Here is a 17,518-nt window from a genome sequence, read left to right as displayed (position 1 = left end):
AAATATTTCAGGGAATTTGGGACCATCCCACCGAAAAGGCTGGACAGGGTCAGTCCCAAATGGGACGAGCTCGTTCACTGACTGCCGTGGAAGAAGAGGAGATGTGCAGAGGAGGGCAAGGTCTAGGCGTGGCTAAGCTCATGCGCTGCCGCCGTCACCGCCGCGCGGGTGAGCTCTGGCCCCATGACCGCACAAGCAAGATGCGGCTCCGGCGGTGTTTGGTAGCCCAGTATCACGGAGGGATCCCGGCTTTTCCATGGGCCAATCTAGCCTGTGTCAGCCTCCCTCAGGACAAATTTATGTGCCCTTGGGCAACCCACAAAGTCGAGGATGCAGCCCGTTCCCTTGTGTTTTCCTTGAGGAACAAATCCACGACTCATTCGTCCGGGAGGGTTTCCCCGTCCGCTCGCGAGCCGCACGACTCCTTTCTTCTGTGCTCGCGACGCCACCTAGTCAAGGTCGCCGCCGCTTGCCTGGGTGCTCCAGGCTCCGCCGTCGGGCTCCCATCGCCTCCAACCCGGCACCCCATCTCCTCTGCCCCGGCTTCCCGTCGCCTCTGTCATCTCGTCGATCCGGTGAGCCTCTGCCATGTCCGTGCCTTCTGCTAGGGTTTCGCATTTCTTGACCATCTCTTCTCACAGATTGTTCCTCCTAGATCCGGTGAGCCCTTGCCTGGACATGCCTCGTTTCAAGATCTGGTGAGTCCTTCCTCCCTTCTCCTTGTTCTGATAAGCTATTGTGCAATCATTCAGCAGCGGCCAATTTGAGTATATAGATCGCTAAAAAGAATGATGACAGAGCTCCTATCTTCTCCAATATTGACCTGCTCGCTCGATTAGTGTTGACTTTGTCAATTTGAGTTCATTTTTTTTTCAAATTTCACAGAACCTCATGGAATTTCCTATAGGTAATGCTAATTAAATCCCTTACCTTCGTGTCTGCATGCATTTGCATACTCAACAGTAGCGCTGTATGCACCACGAGCAGAAACCTATACTTAAACTAGTGTTCCTAGCTAGATCTCCTCTCTGATGTAGCCCTCAACAACTATACTCTGCACATTGTAGTTCATTGCAGCGGCTTGGTCTCAGGATCAATTTATTTATCCTCACTCTTCAATTTATTGAACATCTTGTTAGCCTCTTGTCTTAAGTATGATTAGCAGCACATGAATTCAAGAGTATTTCTGATTCAGTTTTTGAAACTTTGATTAGCTTACTTTAGCTATGTTTCTAGCTGCTAATGTTGTTAGTTGTGTTTACTTGCAGAGCTTTGGGTGATCTATGATTTGAGAAGAAAAATGCAGATGCAGTGTGCGAGAAGCTTATGAAAAGGAATTAAACCATAATAATTTATTTTTCTATATATGTCTTGGATATTTGGATAGAGATGATCTATTAGTTAGGTTAAATTTGCCACTTGAATTAAATTTTCTATGTGTTGGACTGTCAAATAATTTTGATCTTGTGATTTTGTCATGCATTATGTGCACGAAAATATTGTGGTTGGCATCGATTTGTGGTGATTTCCTTATATTATTCAAAAAAATTGAGATTGTTTTCAGTTTTATTGTATGTACTTTGGCAAAAGTATTACAAGTTCAAAAAAAATCTGTGTATTTCTGGTCATGAAAACGTACTTTTAGATTAGCTGCAAGACTAGACAATTACTAATAGACATTATGCTTAGTTTAGTTCCCAGTGCCAAACAAACCTGCTGCCAAATGGTAGCAGGGAAACTACCCCACGCAAGGAAACTACCCCTGGAAAAAGGCGGGAATGGAAAGATAAAAATTTTTCCATCCGCAGGGCAATCTTCCTAGGGAAGACTTTCTTCTCTTCCCAAAGTAGGCCTAAGAGGTCAGGGCGTCCACAAGTACAGCCACCAATCGGTGCTAAAGAAGAGGGAGGCATGAGGAAGATAGCGTGCAGGTCTGAGGTCGACGGTGCGAGGTGGCTTGTGGGCCCAACGACCACAGTCGGTTACATGCAGGGCGGAGGTCGCGAGCGAGCGGCTCTGAGTGTGTGGCCATGTGGTGGCGGCGTGACTGCTGGTTGGGCGGCAGCCGCGCGAGGAGCGAGGCAGGTGGTGGAGCTGAATGACTAGGCAGTGGCGATGCCCACGACTGGCAGCCAGCACGGGTGTGAGTAAGGATGGCAACGGTGCGGATTCGGATCGGGTGGAGTCTCTGGGCACCCAAAACCGAAACCTGAAATTAAAACCCGAACCCGCTCCAAACCCTGATTCGGGTGAAAATCCATCTCCAAAACCGAAACCCGCGGATCCTCGAAACCCAAGGATTAACCGAAACCCAAAAATATTATAATAAATCAGCAGAGACAGCAATGCAATACATGCTATATTAGCAAACATGCAAGTCTACCAATGCCATGTACCGACTACTAAGTACTGAGAAGCAAGTAAGCAACCCAAGTTCACTACACATCACATATTAGAGTCGAAGGTTGCGGAGACGCGGACAGCGGACTAGCCAGGCGCCGAGGCCGGTAAACCATCTCGAGTCGGCGAGGTCTTCGGTCTCCCGTCGGGGCATTGGATGAGAGAGGGTGTGCGCCATCTGCCGTGCTCGTGGGGATGGGAGAGGGCGTTGGATGGGAGCAGATTAGCAGAAGTTCAGGTCATGCCTGCGGCCTACCCATGCGGCCGTTCGCCCGTGCCTCCCCTGCCTGTGCGGCTGCAGGAGAAGACAAGTTGAGGCTGAGGGAGTGAGGCAATGAGGCTTATATACTTACGGTTGGTTGCTGGACTTTTAGTGGGCTACATTTTTCGGGGCCCCGATGGAGCACCATGGGTGAAAATTAGTATCCGCCCCAAAACCGTGGTATTTCGGGTATCCGAACCCGCAAAACCGTGGGCGAAAAACAGACACCAAAACCGAAACCTGAGGAACTGAAACCCACGGATATCCGCCCCGCCATCTTTAGGTGAGCCTGACCATAGTGTCACGAGCGCAGGCAGTAGAGGCCACGATGACATCCATGGAAGGAGATGTCCCACAAAAGGAGAAAGGATAAGGTAGAAGAAAAAAGAAAAACGAAAAATAAAAATAAAAATAAAAAAAATCTAACGAATGTGAGCTCTACATGTCAATAGTCAATCTCACTTTTGTTGTCCGAGAACCAAACAAAAAACAGAATCATTCCATCCCTCAACCAAACATCAAATGAGATCATGATATGACCATGCCAATAAGCAAGATGTCACAAGCTTAAGTCAAGCTACAACCACTCAAGTTTTACCTACACCGACACCAGCCCAAGTCATCGATGGACCGGTTACACGTAGTCGTGCAAAGAAGCTACAACAAGAGGTCCACGCACTACTTTGTGAGATTCATTTTAACATTAATGAGAATTATATACTACCTCAGTGTTCTACCTTGATTGTACTCAGGTATATAGTAGAAGAGAAGGATGAATCGGACCCTGAAGAACGAACCAGTGCAAGTCCTAGAAGACACGTCAAAAACGGACCAGTGGAAGTAAAAAACGGACCAGTGCAAAGAATTATTCATAACTTTTTAATCACAAAAGCTATGAATGGCCATGAGGACTTGTTGGAAAGATTGTCGAGTCTACTTTACAATGAATCTAATGGCGACCAGTTTTGATACTCCATATTGCCTGCAGACCAGAATTAGTACAGACTGCTCAGAAGGTCAACAGTCTGCCATGACAGAATGTTGGTACAACTTGCCGTGCAAACCTGTACCAATCTACAACGTTTCTAGGTACATGGCATACGTTGCTGGAAAGCTCTTTGAGTCTAGTTTCACACCCAAGAAACGGTTCGTCATTTGGACTTCCCAATAAAAAGTTATGGTCAGTTTATTGGAAACTGCTCTGGAGGCCAACAGTCACGCGAAGCCAGTTCGGGAATCCATTCCGAGGGGACTTTTCACATTGCCTTCCCTTAGAAACTCTATTTTGTTTTCATACCTATCTAGGAGGGTTGTTCCTAGTATAAATATCCCCTACCTCTAAGCTATTAGCAACCTTTGATCATTTGATAAACTACATGATATTGCAGCCGCGCTGCTGAGTGCCTTACTCAACCTTTGTTCTTCCTTGTTCTTCTTGGACTTGTGAAGTGAATCCTCTGGGTTCCCCTACTTCGTGCTCTACGGCTTCCGCTCGGCTGCGCCGTATTGTGTGGATTAGTTCCGGATTGTGGTTCTGCGGTCGTTCGGAGATCGAGTCAAAGTCTTCGTGGTTTCGGTGCCTCTCTCCCCGTCGCTTGGTCGCATCCAACCTTTGTCAGGTATAAAGCTAGTTACCCGCTGTTCGCAGCAAGTTATCCTTGTTCTTTTGATCTACTGTCGTGAAGATCGGGCCACCCTCGTGCCGTTTCATATCGGTAACCTATCAACTGGTATCAAAGCTTTCGTTGTCACGGTAGGTCTCACAATCATCCACATATCTGCCTTTAGTTTATCTATCATTTGCTACTATTTTGTTCATCACCTATAGTCCACTAAAAAAGCCAAAAAATAATCCTAGAGCCCTTTGACGGTACTGTTATCTTGTGTTTTGTGTTCATCAAGTTGCTAGTCACCCTCTTTATATATATTGTGTTGAGTTTCATTTGTTATCCGCACCCCTGTTAGAAAAAAAAGAGTAAAAAAAAGTAAAAAAAAACAGAGAAAAGAAAAGAGAAAGAACAAGAAAAGTAGAAGAAGAGGAAAGGGGTTGTATTGCGGTTTGCTCACTGAAAATTCAGTTCACACATTCAGATTCTTGGTGATTTATATACCAGCAACACTATATCTTGTGAGCACATCTAAACACTTGATTTTCAGTACCGTAGCCTCCCTTGTTTAGCCACCTATAGCTCCACCAAAAACTGAAACCAGGACATTCGATTCGTAATCCTTGCGACCTCGGAATCACTTCTGTTGAGCTGCTACACTAGCACAATTCACTGTCCTTGAGAATAGGAAAGAGCATTGGTAAGTAAGAGGTGAGATTGTGTGATTCCACAAATTAACTATTCCACTATATCTTGCATAAGTGCTAACATGCCAGGATCCAATTTGAGCGTTCGTGGTGGTCGATATGGAGAAAAAGAAACACCAGTTTCGCGGGCTGAGTTACGCCAACTACAAAACTCACTTGTGGAGGCTATGGAGAAGATGTTTGATGAACGTCTTCCTGTGGTGCACGGTCGGGCTAAACAACATAGCTCAACCAACTCTCGCCGTGGTCTTTATGGCCACAGTGGACAACATGGAGGAGGTGCTCATGGGCATAGCATTCGCCCCCGTGTGCTCATTGATGATGAAGATTACTGTGTGTCCCCCAAAAGAAAAATTCAGCAAGAGTGCCACCAACCAAAATTGAGTGAGAGAAATCAAAAGTAAAAGATGAGACATTCCACCATACGTGAGAAAGAGTGGCACCAACCAAAATTCAGTGAGAGAGTTCTAAATAAGAAGATGAGAGATTCCACAATATTTGAGGAGAGCCACAAAACTCTATGTGAGAGTGATCCACAAAAATTGAGAGAAAAAAGATATGAATCATGTGAGGAATTATTTACTTCTAACATCATAATACCTTCTATTCTTGTTCCTTTTGCGATGCAGGTTCATGAAGAAAATGATGTTGTGAATTATGATCAGCCCCCAATCTTCGATGAGGAAGAACAAGTGATTGTCAATGACAACGATACACATGCATATGTGGCTCCAGAAGACGTTGAAGTAATTGTGCATCAAAACCTATGTGAGAATGAGAGCCACATTGCCAAAATGAGAGAGAGTGAAGACAAAGGAGAGTCAAGTGATTCCACCCACTATAAGGTTGAGAGTGTCAACAATGAGAGTGTGAGGGATACACCACAAAAAACTAGATATTTAGAATGCAGGCCAAGTGAGGATATCTTTGAAACTAACACTTTCATCTCTACTTCTAGTTTTGTCTTTCCAAATGTGCAGGTTGGTGATGAGAATAGGGAAGAGATGGATGCTCAAGACAACACCATACTTGTTGAGAGAAATCAGAGGGTAGCCATTCAACTAAACCCATTGTGTGTTGCCCAAAATCTGAACCATGACATGGATAACGGTAAGATTTCAGAGGTGCAATCATTGGTGCTTGAACCACCAAAAATTCTAAAAGTTATTGAAAATAAATCAGATTTGAGTTTGCAAAATAAAATGGCATGTAATTATGATAATACACATGGTTTAAATGGGATTAACCATACACGAAATATTTGCACTGATTTGATTATTTCACATATTCACCCGTGTGTTGAAATTTTACAAGTTGATAACCAAAGTTCAATCATACATGATCTTTTCTATGGTTTGATATGGTTCATGTACATGATGATTTGCATTCACATGTGTGATACGATGCATTATGTTTCAATGCTCATACATCTTAGAGATGGCTGCACATTTCTCAACCCTTTAGTTAATTCATCAAAACCATCTAAGATTAACAATGAAGGTAAATATTCAGAGATTCAAACCTTGGTACACGTAGAATCATTGGATTTAAAATACATGAAAAATAAATCAAATCTGATTGTTCAACGCATGTTGAGTACTTGTGATATCACTGTTTCAGCAATAAAACATAACCAAAACATTTGTGCTGATTTGACTGGAACTCATGTTGATACAAGTGCTGAATTTCTTTTTGATGAGAGTCTTTGTGCTTTGAATGATCCTTGCAACACTTCATATAACAACAAACAACACCTCATCCAGTCGGTTACTTGTGCTGATTTGTTTACAAGGATATCTCCTCTTGAATGTTTGTGTTATTCTATGCTTAACATGCCTATCAATATTGAACAAATGCTTGAGAAAATTTCTAACATAACATCTTTGAGTTCAATGAATACTACTCATAGCTTCCAGTTTACATTTGTCTTGATTGGAGAACATGTTGTAGATACCTTCCAAGTTCATGCAATTTGTGTAACATATAACAAGTTTGCTGATTTAGACTCAAAAATGTTGAGAGATAAACAAAATGAGAAATCTTTTAAGATGCAACAAATGCTTGGTGCTTATGGTTTCGATCAATTCGTGTTGTCAGCATGTTCGTACCATCCACTTAAAGATAGAAATCTTGTGCAAAGCAAAGCCTATACACCGAAAAGTTGTTCATCCACACCTTGGAGCATTGAGTTTAAAAATTATACTTCTAAACCCTTCAATAATTTTTGCTGCCACAATAATTTTTGGAATAACATTAGTTCTCAACATCCATTTGATGAAAAGTTTGATCTTCTAAAGATAAAACATGACAACATGAATCAAATGATTGGATTGGAAGAAATTTTTGTGCTACCATCCTCTAAACTGTTTGTAGGTTCACCAAAGTTGAGAGAATGTTTCTTACATGGAAAAGGAAATAATGCAAAAATAATTCATAATGGCACAAATGAACAGAACAAAAGAAATGATTATTGGAATTATCAAGTACATCCACCCTCTATTTTGTCTAAGCTGTTTTCAGGTAAACAAAAGTCGTGGACGACTTTTCTTGAAGGGAGTGAGGATGATGAGACCATACTAAGGCAATCAACATTCAAGCATCCACTCAAGGTGAAAGCTAAACTTAATTCCAAATCATTTAGGTTTCCACATACAAGGCTACTACTTGGTTTATATGACTATAGATTCAAACACCTTACTATCATGGAACAAGAAGATTGCGATGTTATCACAACATTACAAACTGATGGCCTAGCACAACTCTTTCGATCAGAAGAGTTAGAGTCGAGGACGACTCCTTTTCAAGAGGGGGAGGATGATATGACCATGCCAATAAGCAAGATGTCACAAGCTCCAAGTCAAGCTACAACCACTCAAGTTTTACCTACACCGACACCAGCCCAAGTCATCGATGGACCGGTTACACGTAGTCGTGCAAAGAAGCTACAACAAGAGGTCCACGCGCTACTTTGTGAGATTCATTTTAACATTAATGAGAATTATATACTACCTCAGTGTTCTACCTTGATTGTACTCAGGTATATAGAAGAAGAGAAGGATGAATCGGACCCTGAAGAACGAACCAGTGCAAGTCCTAGAAGACACGTCAAAAACGGACCAGTGGAAGTAAAAAACGGACCAGTGCAAAGAATTATTCATAACTTTTTAATCACAAAAGCTATGAAGGGCCATGAGGACTTGTTGGAAAGCTTGTTGAGTCTACTTTACAATGAATCTAATGGCGACCAGTTTTGATACTCCATATTGCCTGCAGACCAGAATTAGTACAGACTGCTCAGAAGGTCAACAGTCTGCCATGACAGAACGTTGGTACAACTTGCCGTGCAAAACTGTACCAATCTACAACGTTTCTAGGTACATGGCATACGTTGCTGGAAAGCTCTTCGAGTCTAGTTTCACACCCAAGAAACGGTTCGTCATTTGGACTTGCCAATAAAAAGTTATGGTCAGTTTATTGGAAACTGCTCTGGAGGCCAACAGTTACGCGAAGCTAGTTCGGGAATCCATTCCGAGGGGACTTTTCACATTGCCTTCCCTTAGAAACTCTATTTTGTTTTCATACCTATCTAGGAGGGTTGTTCCTAGTATAAATATCCCCTACCTCTAAGTTATTAGCAACCTTTGATCATTTGATAAACTACATGATATTGCAGCCGCGCTGCTGAGTGCCTTACTCAATCTTTGTTCTTCCTTGTTCTTCTTGGACTTGTGAAGTGAATCCTCTGGGTTCCCCTACTTCGTGCTCTACGGCTTCCGCTCGGCTGCGCCGTATTGTGTGGATTAGTTCCGGATTGTGGTTCTGCGGTCGTTCGGAGATCGAGTCGAAGTCTTCGTGGTTTCGGTGCCTCTCTCCCAGTCGCTTGGTCGCATCCAACCTTTGTCAGGTATAAAGCTAGTTACCCGCTGTTCGCAGCAAGTTATCCTTGTTCTTTTGATCTACTGTCGTGAAGATCGGACCACCCTCGTGCCGTTTCATATCGGTAACCTATCAGATCACCCCGCTTCTGAAAACTCAGATGGGGCCATCTCACCCTATATTGACTCCTAACCAAATGCTACCAAGTTAATCAGGACGGAGCAAGCCGTCGGCCAAGAGGGGCTGTTTAGTAGAGTTTCATATGATTTTAATTCTTTATGGAAGTTGATTCTTCTAGAAAAGTGATTTTATGATAAAAAGTGATTCCCTTTGTTTTTTTAGCATAAATTCTCAAAATCACGATAGAGAATCACTTCATAGAATCAAGAGAAGCTACTTTTTTAGCTTCGAAACTTTTAGTTCATTTCAGAGAATAATTTCTTAGAATCAGCAAAAAATCATTTCTATCTGAAACAATGTAGTTTTACTCCTAAAAAGGTATTGGGAGAAAAAAAAGGTGATCTCCAAGAGTTTCCAATAATCCACTCCTAAAATAAAAGATAATTTTACTTCAAGAATCTTAAACTTTTTCTAAATTATTATAACCACTTTTATATATTCCCTCTTTCATACATCTGTATTAGAAATCCTTTTCTATGCTCTATTCTTTCCCACACCCTTGCACATGCTTGGGTCTGGAAATCCAGCAACCTGGGCAACCATAAGTTTTTCTTTCGGCTCTTACTAAGAGACAGACCGAATACCAGACACATGTTAAGAAGGAAGCATATGCATCTTGACGATTACACCTGTGCCCTCTGCAACACTAGCCTTGAAGAAACAAGTTATCATCTTTTTTTCCAAAGCCCGTTTAGCAAGGAATGTTGGGACAGTATAGACATACAGTGGGATCTCTCTCTACCACCGCTGGATATGATAATCACTGCCAGAAGGGAGTTTGGAAGTTCCATCTTCAGAGAAATCCTCATAACTGTGTGTTGGATACTATGGAGAATCAGAAATGCTACCATCTTCGACAATGAGCAACCCTTCGTCACCACCTGGAATCGTCAGTTCAAAGAGGAAATTGGCTTGGTTTGCACCAAAGCTAAAGAAGAGAAAAGCCTCCTGCTTAGACTCTGGAGAGATAATCTCATGTAATTTTATTCCTCCTTTTCATTTTCTTTTTTCTGATTTATTTCTCTTTTGGCCCTGGAGGCCCTGTAATTTGTACAGCTCCTATTCTTTCATTTAATAGAAAAAACAAAAAAAATAGGTAGGGGTCTTCCCTGCTGATTTCCTTAAAAAAACATGTAGAAGATGGCAGGTTGCACGTATTTTTACGCATAATGCCTACCTATTTGGCAATTGCCAATAGATGGAGAAGAGATATGAGATACTCTTGGATATGAGTTTTTCTTTTTTTCCAAAAAAATATGGATAGGAAAGTGATATGGAATACTTTTGGAGGTGCTCTAGCTAGATAAGAATTGAGTTTTTGAATTGGGATGGAACTCACCATTACCACATCAACATGAGTCATGAAATGAAATGTGTATGAAGTTAATTATAGGATGAAACTTTGTTTCGTTTTAATATTTGAAAAGGAAGATAATAATTAATACACTCTTTTAACTGCGAGAGACAAAAATTAAATCCATAACCATGCATCGTACGTGCACGTAGAGTAGAGATGAAAATAGATCGGATACAGACGGATATCACCAATACCACATTTATTTGTGAAATTTTGATTAATTTCGAATTCGAATACGGATACTATCAATCCTGTCGGATAAAATATGATTGGATGTCGACATCATAAAATATAAATATATGATTTAAGTATTCGGATACGGAGATATTGAATATTCGGACTTGGATACGAACAAATCTAAACCCTTCTAAACAAATTCGATCTCAAATACGGTCAGAAAATATCCGTACCATTTTCATAGCCAATGTAGAGTGTGGGACAAGAGCACCGACAACTCCAAGCTTCACTCCCGCGCGAGGGCAACCACCTGCTTGCCGACGTTGCGGCCGGAGAAGAGGCCGACTAGTGCTGCCGGCGCCGCCTCGATCCCCTCGGCGACGTCCTCCACGTAGACCACCTTCCCTTCGTTGAGGTAGGCCACCATCTCCTCCACGTCGCCCACTAGGAACCCTTCCATGCGGAGGCGCTTCCCGACGAGCAGGAAGAGGTCCGGCGAGACGTCCGGCCGCCGGAGGTTGTACTGCGACACCTGCCCGCACACGGCGATCCGGCCATACGGCCGCATGTTGCGCAGCACCGCCTCCAGCATTGCGCCGCCCACGTTCTCGAAATACACGTCGATGCCCTCAGGGAAGCACCTGTATATAGAAGACAGACGTTACTGCGTTCATCACTTGCACTGCTTTGTGAACATACAAAATGGGAGTGGAACTTAAGTACAGGTCTGATGGTTTTTCTAAACCTCTGCAAGGCAGCGTCGAGGTCCAGCTCCTTCTTATAATTGAAAGCGTCGTCGAAGCCAAACTTTGTCTTCAACAGATTGACCTGAGAAGATGCGCAGCAATAGCAGTATCATTGTAGTTTACAAAGACATATTACTGTAATTGGTCTTCTAAAATTAATGTAGCAGAGCAAATGCTTGTATTTCGTCACGTATATATAGAAGAAGACATGGAACGAACATCTCGATCTAGTTGATTTTGCTCTCCTCTTATTACCAAATGAGAAAAGAAATTGAGTACGGGTACCTTGTGATCAGAGCCAGCACTGCCGACAACGTAGCAGCCTGTGAGCTTAGCAAGCTGCCCAACGATCTGACCAACGGCGCCTGATGCCGCTGAGACGAAGACATACTCGTCTTTCTTAGCCTTGGCCACTTCAAAAAGCCCAGCATGTGCGGTAATCCCCGGCACCCCTGAATTATCCACGAGTTTGTTGAAACACATCTAGTCAAAATGAACTTGGCACTGGAGTAGCAAGAAAACATGCAGTGGACTGCCTCTACCTACACTAGTTGAATCTCTGCCTCCTATATATATAAATCGCGTCACAGTCATAATTCACACTATTTTTTGTTACTTGTGGCTGCGGGGATCGAACTCAAGATCGACCTCTTGGTTTACTTGTTGCTTCCACTACACACCTCAAAATCATTTTGTGACCGAGTAGCTGATATTTTTTTCTATGTATTTGTAGGGATGGTTGATGTTTTTAGCCACTTCTATAACATCATTTTCTGAAAGGAGCTGCCTCTAAAAGTAAATTTGTAGAGGTGGATGCTATTTTTAACCGTCTTTATATATGTTCCTTTTGTTAGAGACGGTTCTAAATTGAGCCGTCTCTGTAAATGTATTTAGATATGAGTAGGCCAGAGACGGCCTAATCTTGAGTTGTCTTTAAAAATAGGTGTAGCATGGTGAAATTCATATCTTTAGGTGTAGCATGGTGAAAGTCATAACTTTTTGCAAACGAAGTTATATTACGATAAAATTTATATCAAAGTTATAAGTGTTATCAGGATCCACAACTTTATAGTTGATAACTTTTTTTATTTAAAATCATTTGGTTTTGACTAATTCTATTTGAAGTTCTCATTTTTTTAATTCAAATTTTTTGATTTTTTCAAATGACTTTGTAAGGAGAAATGACTAAGACCAAAGTTATATATCACGAAAAGATATAAAACAGTTATTTGAAATAATCTATGGACCTAAAATTCAGTTTAAATTTCTTATATATTATAATTTTAAATTTTCAAACGACCTTAGATGGAGAAATTACAACAAAAGGCAAAGTTATAAATCTTGAAGAGCTATACAACTTTGAGTTGACAATTTTTTTAGGCCATTTATCAATGAAAATTATGTCTGAATTTTTTAGATTTACAAATTTTCAAATGATCTCAGATGGAAAAATGAGCAAAACCAAAATTTTAGGACTCAATGATATCTTCAACTTTGCAATTGAAGCCTTTTCATTTGAATTCACTTAGGTCTCGAAGACTGATTTCAAATTTGGCCAATTGGGTAAACTGAATATGAGAGAGTGTTTGTGCTGTCTAGTCACAAGTGATTTTAGGATGGAGTGATCAGCGCAATTATGCGTGAAACCGAAACCTGAGGTTGTAAGCTTGAACCCCTGCGGCCACATACAAGAAAAAACACGGGACTTGTGACTGTCCTATTTTATATGCATGACAATACTTAGGGATCATTGCTATGGTTATTTTTTTTCTAATACAAATACAGAAGAAATAAGAGACTTTGCTTATGATTTTACCTTTTTGCTTAGGTTCGCATTTGCCTATTTATATGATCAGCTACTTAGCTGAATGAATTTGTAAGATTTGGTTGTTTATGGTCGCAGAGGCCAGAATTGTTCCATTCAGAAAAATGTTACTAGCTACTTGCTTTACCACAAAAATTTATTAACTTGATGAAGCACTCACCAAGAACACCGGTGTAATAGGAGGGTGGAAACTCGGAGTGCTTAATCTTACGACAGAGTGTTGTGTTGTTGATCAAGCTGTACTCTTCCCACCCAGTCACAAGACACAAAAGATCGCCGGGCTTGAAATCCGGGTGCCCAGAGACCACCACCTTGCTCACAGCCCAGTTATCCAGAACCTGACAGTATATGTGTTAATGGAAAGAATCAGATTATTGCATCAAGCCTTCCAGTTTCAACGGAAACGAGCAGTTCATATTAGGCCTTGTTTAGTTTGCAAAAATTTTCAAGATTTCCCATCACATCGAATCTTTGTACACATGCATGGAGCATTAAATATAGACGAAAATAAAAACTAATTGCACAGTTTGTCTGTAATTTGCGAGACGAATCTTTTGAGCCTAGTTACTCTATAATTTGATAATAATTGTCACATACAAACAAAATGCTACAGTAGCAAAACCAAAAAAAATACGAACTGAACAAGGCCTTAATTGATTACTGTAAGCTCAGAGTAAAAGCTAATAATATAGTCCACTCTTGACTGTATAGATCTTTGTAGCCTATCCCTTAACTCACCTATATAATAGTTATCTTTCTACTATTATTTTATTAATACATGACTTATTTTTTCTCTCTCACAATGTTTTTTGATTCTTGTGCGTAACAAGCGTACCGCATGTTTTTCTTCTTTTTCACCTTCTCTTTTCTCCACCTTAGAGCATCTCCAAGAGACTAAGTAAAATTATATTCTAAACTACAAGATTTAGCCATTGTGCAAAATAAAAAACTCACTCAAATCAAACAGTTTCGCAACAGCCTTTGTATAGGATAGCTAGTGAGGACGACATGTTATATATGACAAGCGAAAGTTTAGGGATAGCAAACTTGCTATTTTAGCAAACTAGATAGCACAGCTGTTGAACTTTAATTTTTACTTTAAAAATATAAAAATAACCTAGATAATATAGATAACATATCTGTTAGAGTTGCTCTTATCATTGAACTCACCTACAATCTGCTACTATACTTGCTCTAATGCAGTAGTTATGCTTTAATAATAAAGTAGCTATACAATGAATTAGGCCTTTTATGATCTAGGCTACTACTAACTAACAAATCAAATGCTAGAAATAAATGAACTAGTACGGTACTACCGTAGAAAAAACTTAACATGTTCAAAGCACATATGTACATATACCCCTAAACTAGATGACTAGACGGGAAGGGGGAAACAAAACTGATTTGTGATCAATGACAGGTTATAGCACCTATACACATACAAACGGTACGTACCTCCCCTGGGACAAAATCCGGGATGAAGCTTGGCTGGTCGTGCCTCGACATGCGGGTGCGCATGTAGGGGTCGCTCGAGAGGTAGAGGTTCTTGACCACGATGGCCGTCGACCCGGGCGGCACGGGCTGCCGACGACGACCTCCATGTCCTCCTCCGTGGGGCACCCCGTGACGTAGCGCTTCAGGATCACACGCCTGTTGGTCACCAGCTCCCCCTCGTCCGGTTCCGACGACACCGGCGGCAGCGGCGGCGCCATTGCTTCTCGTTTCCTTGGTCGTTTTTTCTTGACTCTCCCCGTGCTCTGGCTCTCTAATCTCCTATGCTCATTCGACGTCGTCTTCAGAGTTGGTACTATATATATATTGTGGATGTGGGCATGTGGCTAAAGTCGGAAGTAGGCGCTATTTCTGGTGACTAGTAAGGTGGAGCGTACAGTACCACCAGTACCAATAATAGCTAGTGACTTGTCAGTTGAGCAGTTGCTGTAACACAAGGTGGGAGGGCCGTGACGTCTCCTCTTGCCATTAAGCCTTGTTTAGATGCGAAAACTTTTTGGATTTTTATACTGTAGCACTTTCGTTTGTTTGTGGCAAATATTATCTAATTATAGACTAACTAGGATCAAAAGATTCGTCTCATGATTTACAGGTAAACTGTGTAATTAGTTTTTATTTTCGTCTATATTTAATGTTTCATGCATGTGCCGCAAGATTCGATGTGACGGGAAATCTTGAAATTTTTTTGGTTTTTGGGCTGAACTAAACAAGGAACAAAATCTTTTCAAGATTTCCCGTCACCTCGAATCTTACAACACATACATGGAACATTAAATATAGATAAAAATAAAAACTAATTGTATAGTTTATCTGTAAATCACGAGATGAATCTTTTAAGTCTAGTTACTCTATGATTGGATAATATTTGTCAAATAAAAACGAAAGTGCTACGATTCTGAAACCGAAAAGTTTTGGCCGGCTGCCGGCTGCAGGGATTGAGTTTTGCGGACCTCTAGCGTGCTTTGGTTACACGCCACCGGCACACCCGAGGCGGCCACACGCTATTTAGGCCTTGTTTAGTTATCAAAAAAATTTATAAAATTTTTCGGAGAATAGATTCTCCGTTACATCAAATCTTGCAGCATATATTTATCAAATACCAACGAAAATGTTATAATGTCTATTTTGTAAAAAAAATTGAACTAGCCTTAGCGAACAGAAATTTGAGGAACGATCCGACAAATTCGTGACTTTCTATTTTTTTATTAAAAAAATCCATAATTTTCCTTTTTTTGAAAGTTTTTCCATTTTTGGACAAAATATTATCTAGTTTTTCTTTTTGGGAAGTTATAAAGTTATATTCATATTTTTTGCGTATAACTTGTGGAACAAACTTCAACGTATAACTTATACATATAACTTATACACATAACTTCAATGTAATCTTCAACGTGACAAAGTTATGCACATAACTCATGCATATAACTAACTAAGTGACAAAGTTATACGCGCGCATAACTTTTATGTATAAATAATATTTTGTGAAACAAACTTATATACAAAACTTTTATGTATAACTTAGATATATAACTAGATGAATAATTTAGAGTAAAGTTAGATGTATAAGTTATATTCAAGAATTTAGATGTACAAATTAATATCATAACATATTAAATGAAAATATGGAAACTATGTAAGAAAATAACTTTGTACTATAACTAATAAATATATAACAAAAAAATACACAATCATTTAAAACATAGTGCACAACTTTATATTATATGTGTACAACTAGTATATGAATCATATACAATCATATCAAATAGATAGGTTAGTGTATAAAAAATTAAAAGGCAAAGAAAAAAGTAGAAACAAAAAAGAAAATGAAGGGCAGCTTTCAAAGCTGCTAAGAGCATCTCCAATGGTTTGCAATTGAGGTTTGCATTTGACTTATTTGCCAAAAAGCTCAAATTAAGGTATCCAATGGTTTTGCAATTGAGTTTTGTATTTTGGCAAAGTTGGCAAATGAGGGAGGAGAGTTGGCATTTTTGCCAAACCCAGGACAACTTGCCAAACGCCGATGGCCCACATCCTGCGCGAGTCTTGGTGTACCGCGCCTCCCCCCGACTCCTCTTCGCGCGCGACCTGGGAAACTTCCGTGCGACACAACCTACTCGTCGCGAGGACTCTCCATCGCAAGAGAAACCCTACTCGTCGCGCCACTGACTGGACAGGATCGCGCTGCTTCCTTCCTCCCACGCCGGCCCTTCGTTCCTCCCATGATCATGAGTTCAAGGCCGCCCTTCATTCCTCCCACGCTGGCGTTCAGCGCCAGTTCAAGGCCTTCAGTCTCGATCCCCTTCAGCGATCCCCTTCATCTGTACTACGTCTCCCAAAGGGCGATCTGGCCGAAAGTGTGGAAGTGATGGGCGGCGGCGTAAGAAGTCGCAGGAGAAAGACGCGCGACCAAGGTTGGACGGCGCACGCGAAGAAAAAAGTGTGTGAAAAAATAACGACTGGGTCCACTATTTAGTTTTGCCAACTCAATTTTGCCAAACCATTGGAGACACTCAATTTTAGAGTTTGGCATATTGATTTTAGACTTGACAAATTCCTTGTTTTGCAAAAGAAAAAATGCAAAACCCTTGGAGATGCTCTAAAGCTTACAGATTCATTAAAGGGCACAACCAGATACATGCAGCATTTAATTGGATTTGGAAATCTAGGTGTCAATCAAAACACAAGGTGTTTTTTTGGCTCCTTTTGAAAGATAAGTTGAGTACAAGGAATGTCCTCAGAAGGAGAAGAATGTAACTGGAATCGTATAGCTGTGTTCTCTGCCAAGCAGGAGTAGAGGAGACCCTTCAACACATTTTCCTAGGCTGTCAATTCGCGAGTCAGTGCTGGGATTTATTGGGGATTGTCATTC

The 17,518-nt window shown here is 41.0% G+C and overlaps 1 protein-coding gene and 1 pseudogene across 1 annotated transcript; one reads left to right on the top strand and one right to left on the bottom strand.

Moving 5' to 3' along the window:
- Positions 60–1,515, top strand: LOC110429943. Its single transcript, XM_021446720.1, has 3 exons — positions 60–575; positions 642–698; positions 1,269–1,515. Exons 1-3 carry the CDS (start codon positions 60–62, stop codon positions 1,278–1,280), a joined length of 585 nt encoding a protein of 194 aa, XP_021302395.1. The 3' UTR covers positions 1,281–1,515.
- On the bottom strand, positions 10,659–14,951 carry LOC8084209 (annotated as a pseudogene).

Source organism: Sorghum bicolor, chromosome 8, assembly GCF_000003195.3.
Source record: "Sorghum bicolor cultivar BTx623 chromosome 8, Sorghum_bicolor_NCBIv3, whole genome shotgun sequence".
NCBI classification, from domain to species: domain Eukaryota; kingdom Viridiplantae; phylum Streptophyta; class Magnoliopsida; order Poales; family Poaceae; genus Sorghum; species Sorghum bicolor.
Note: the sequence above shows the minus strand (reverse complement) of the source record. Positions and strands in the feature narration are given on the sequence as shown.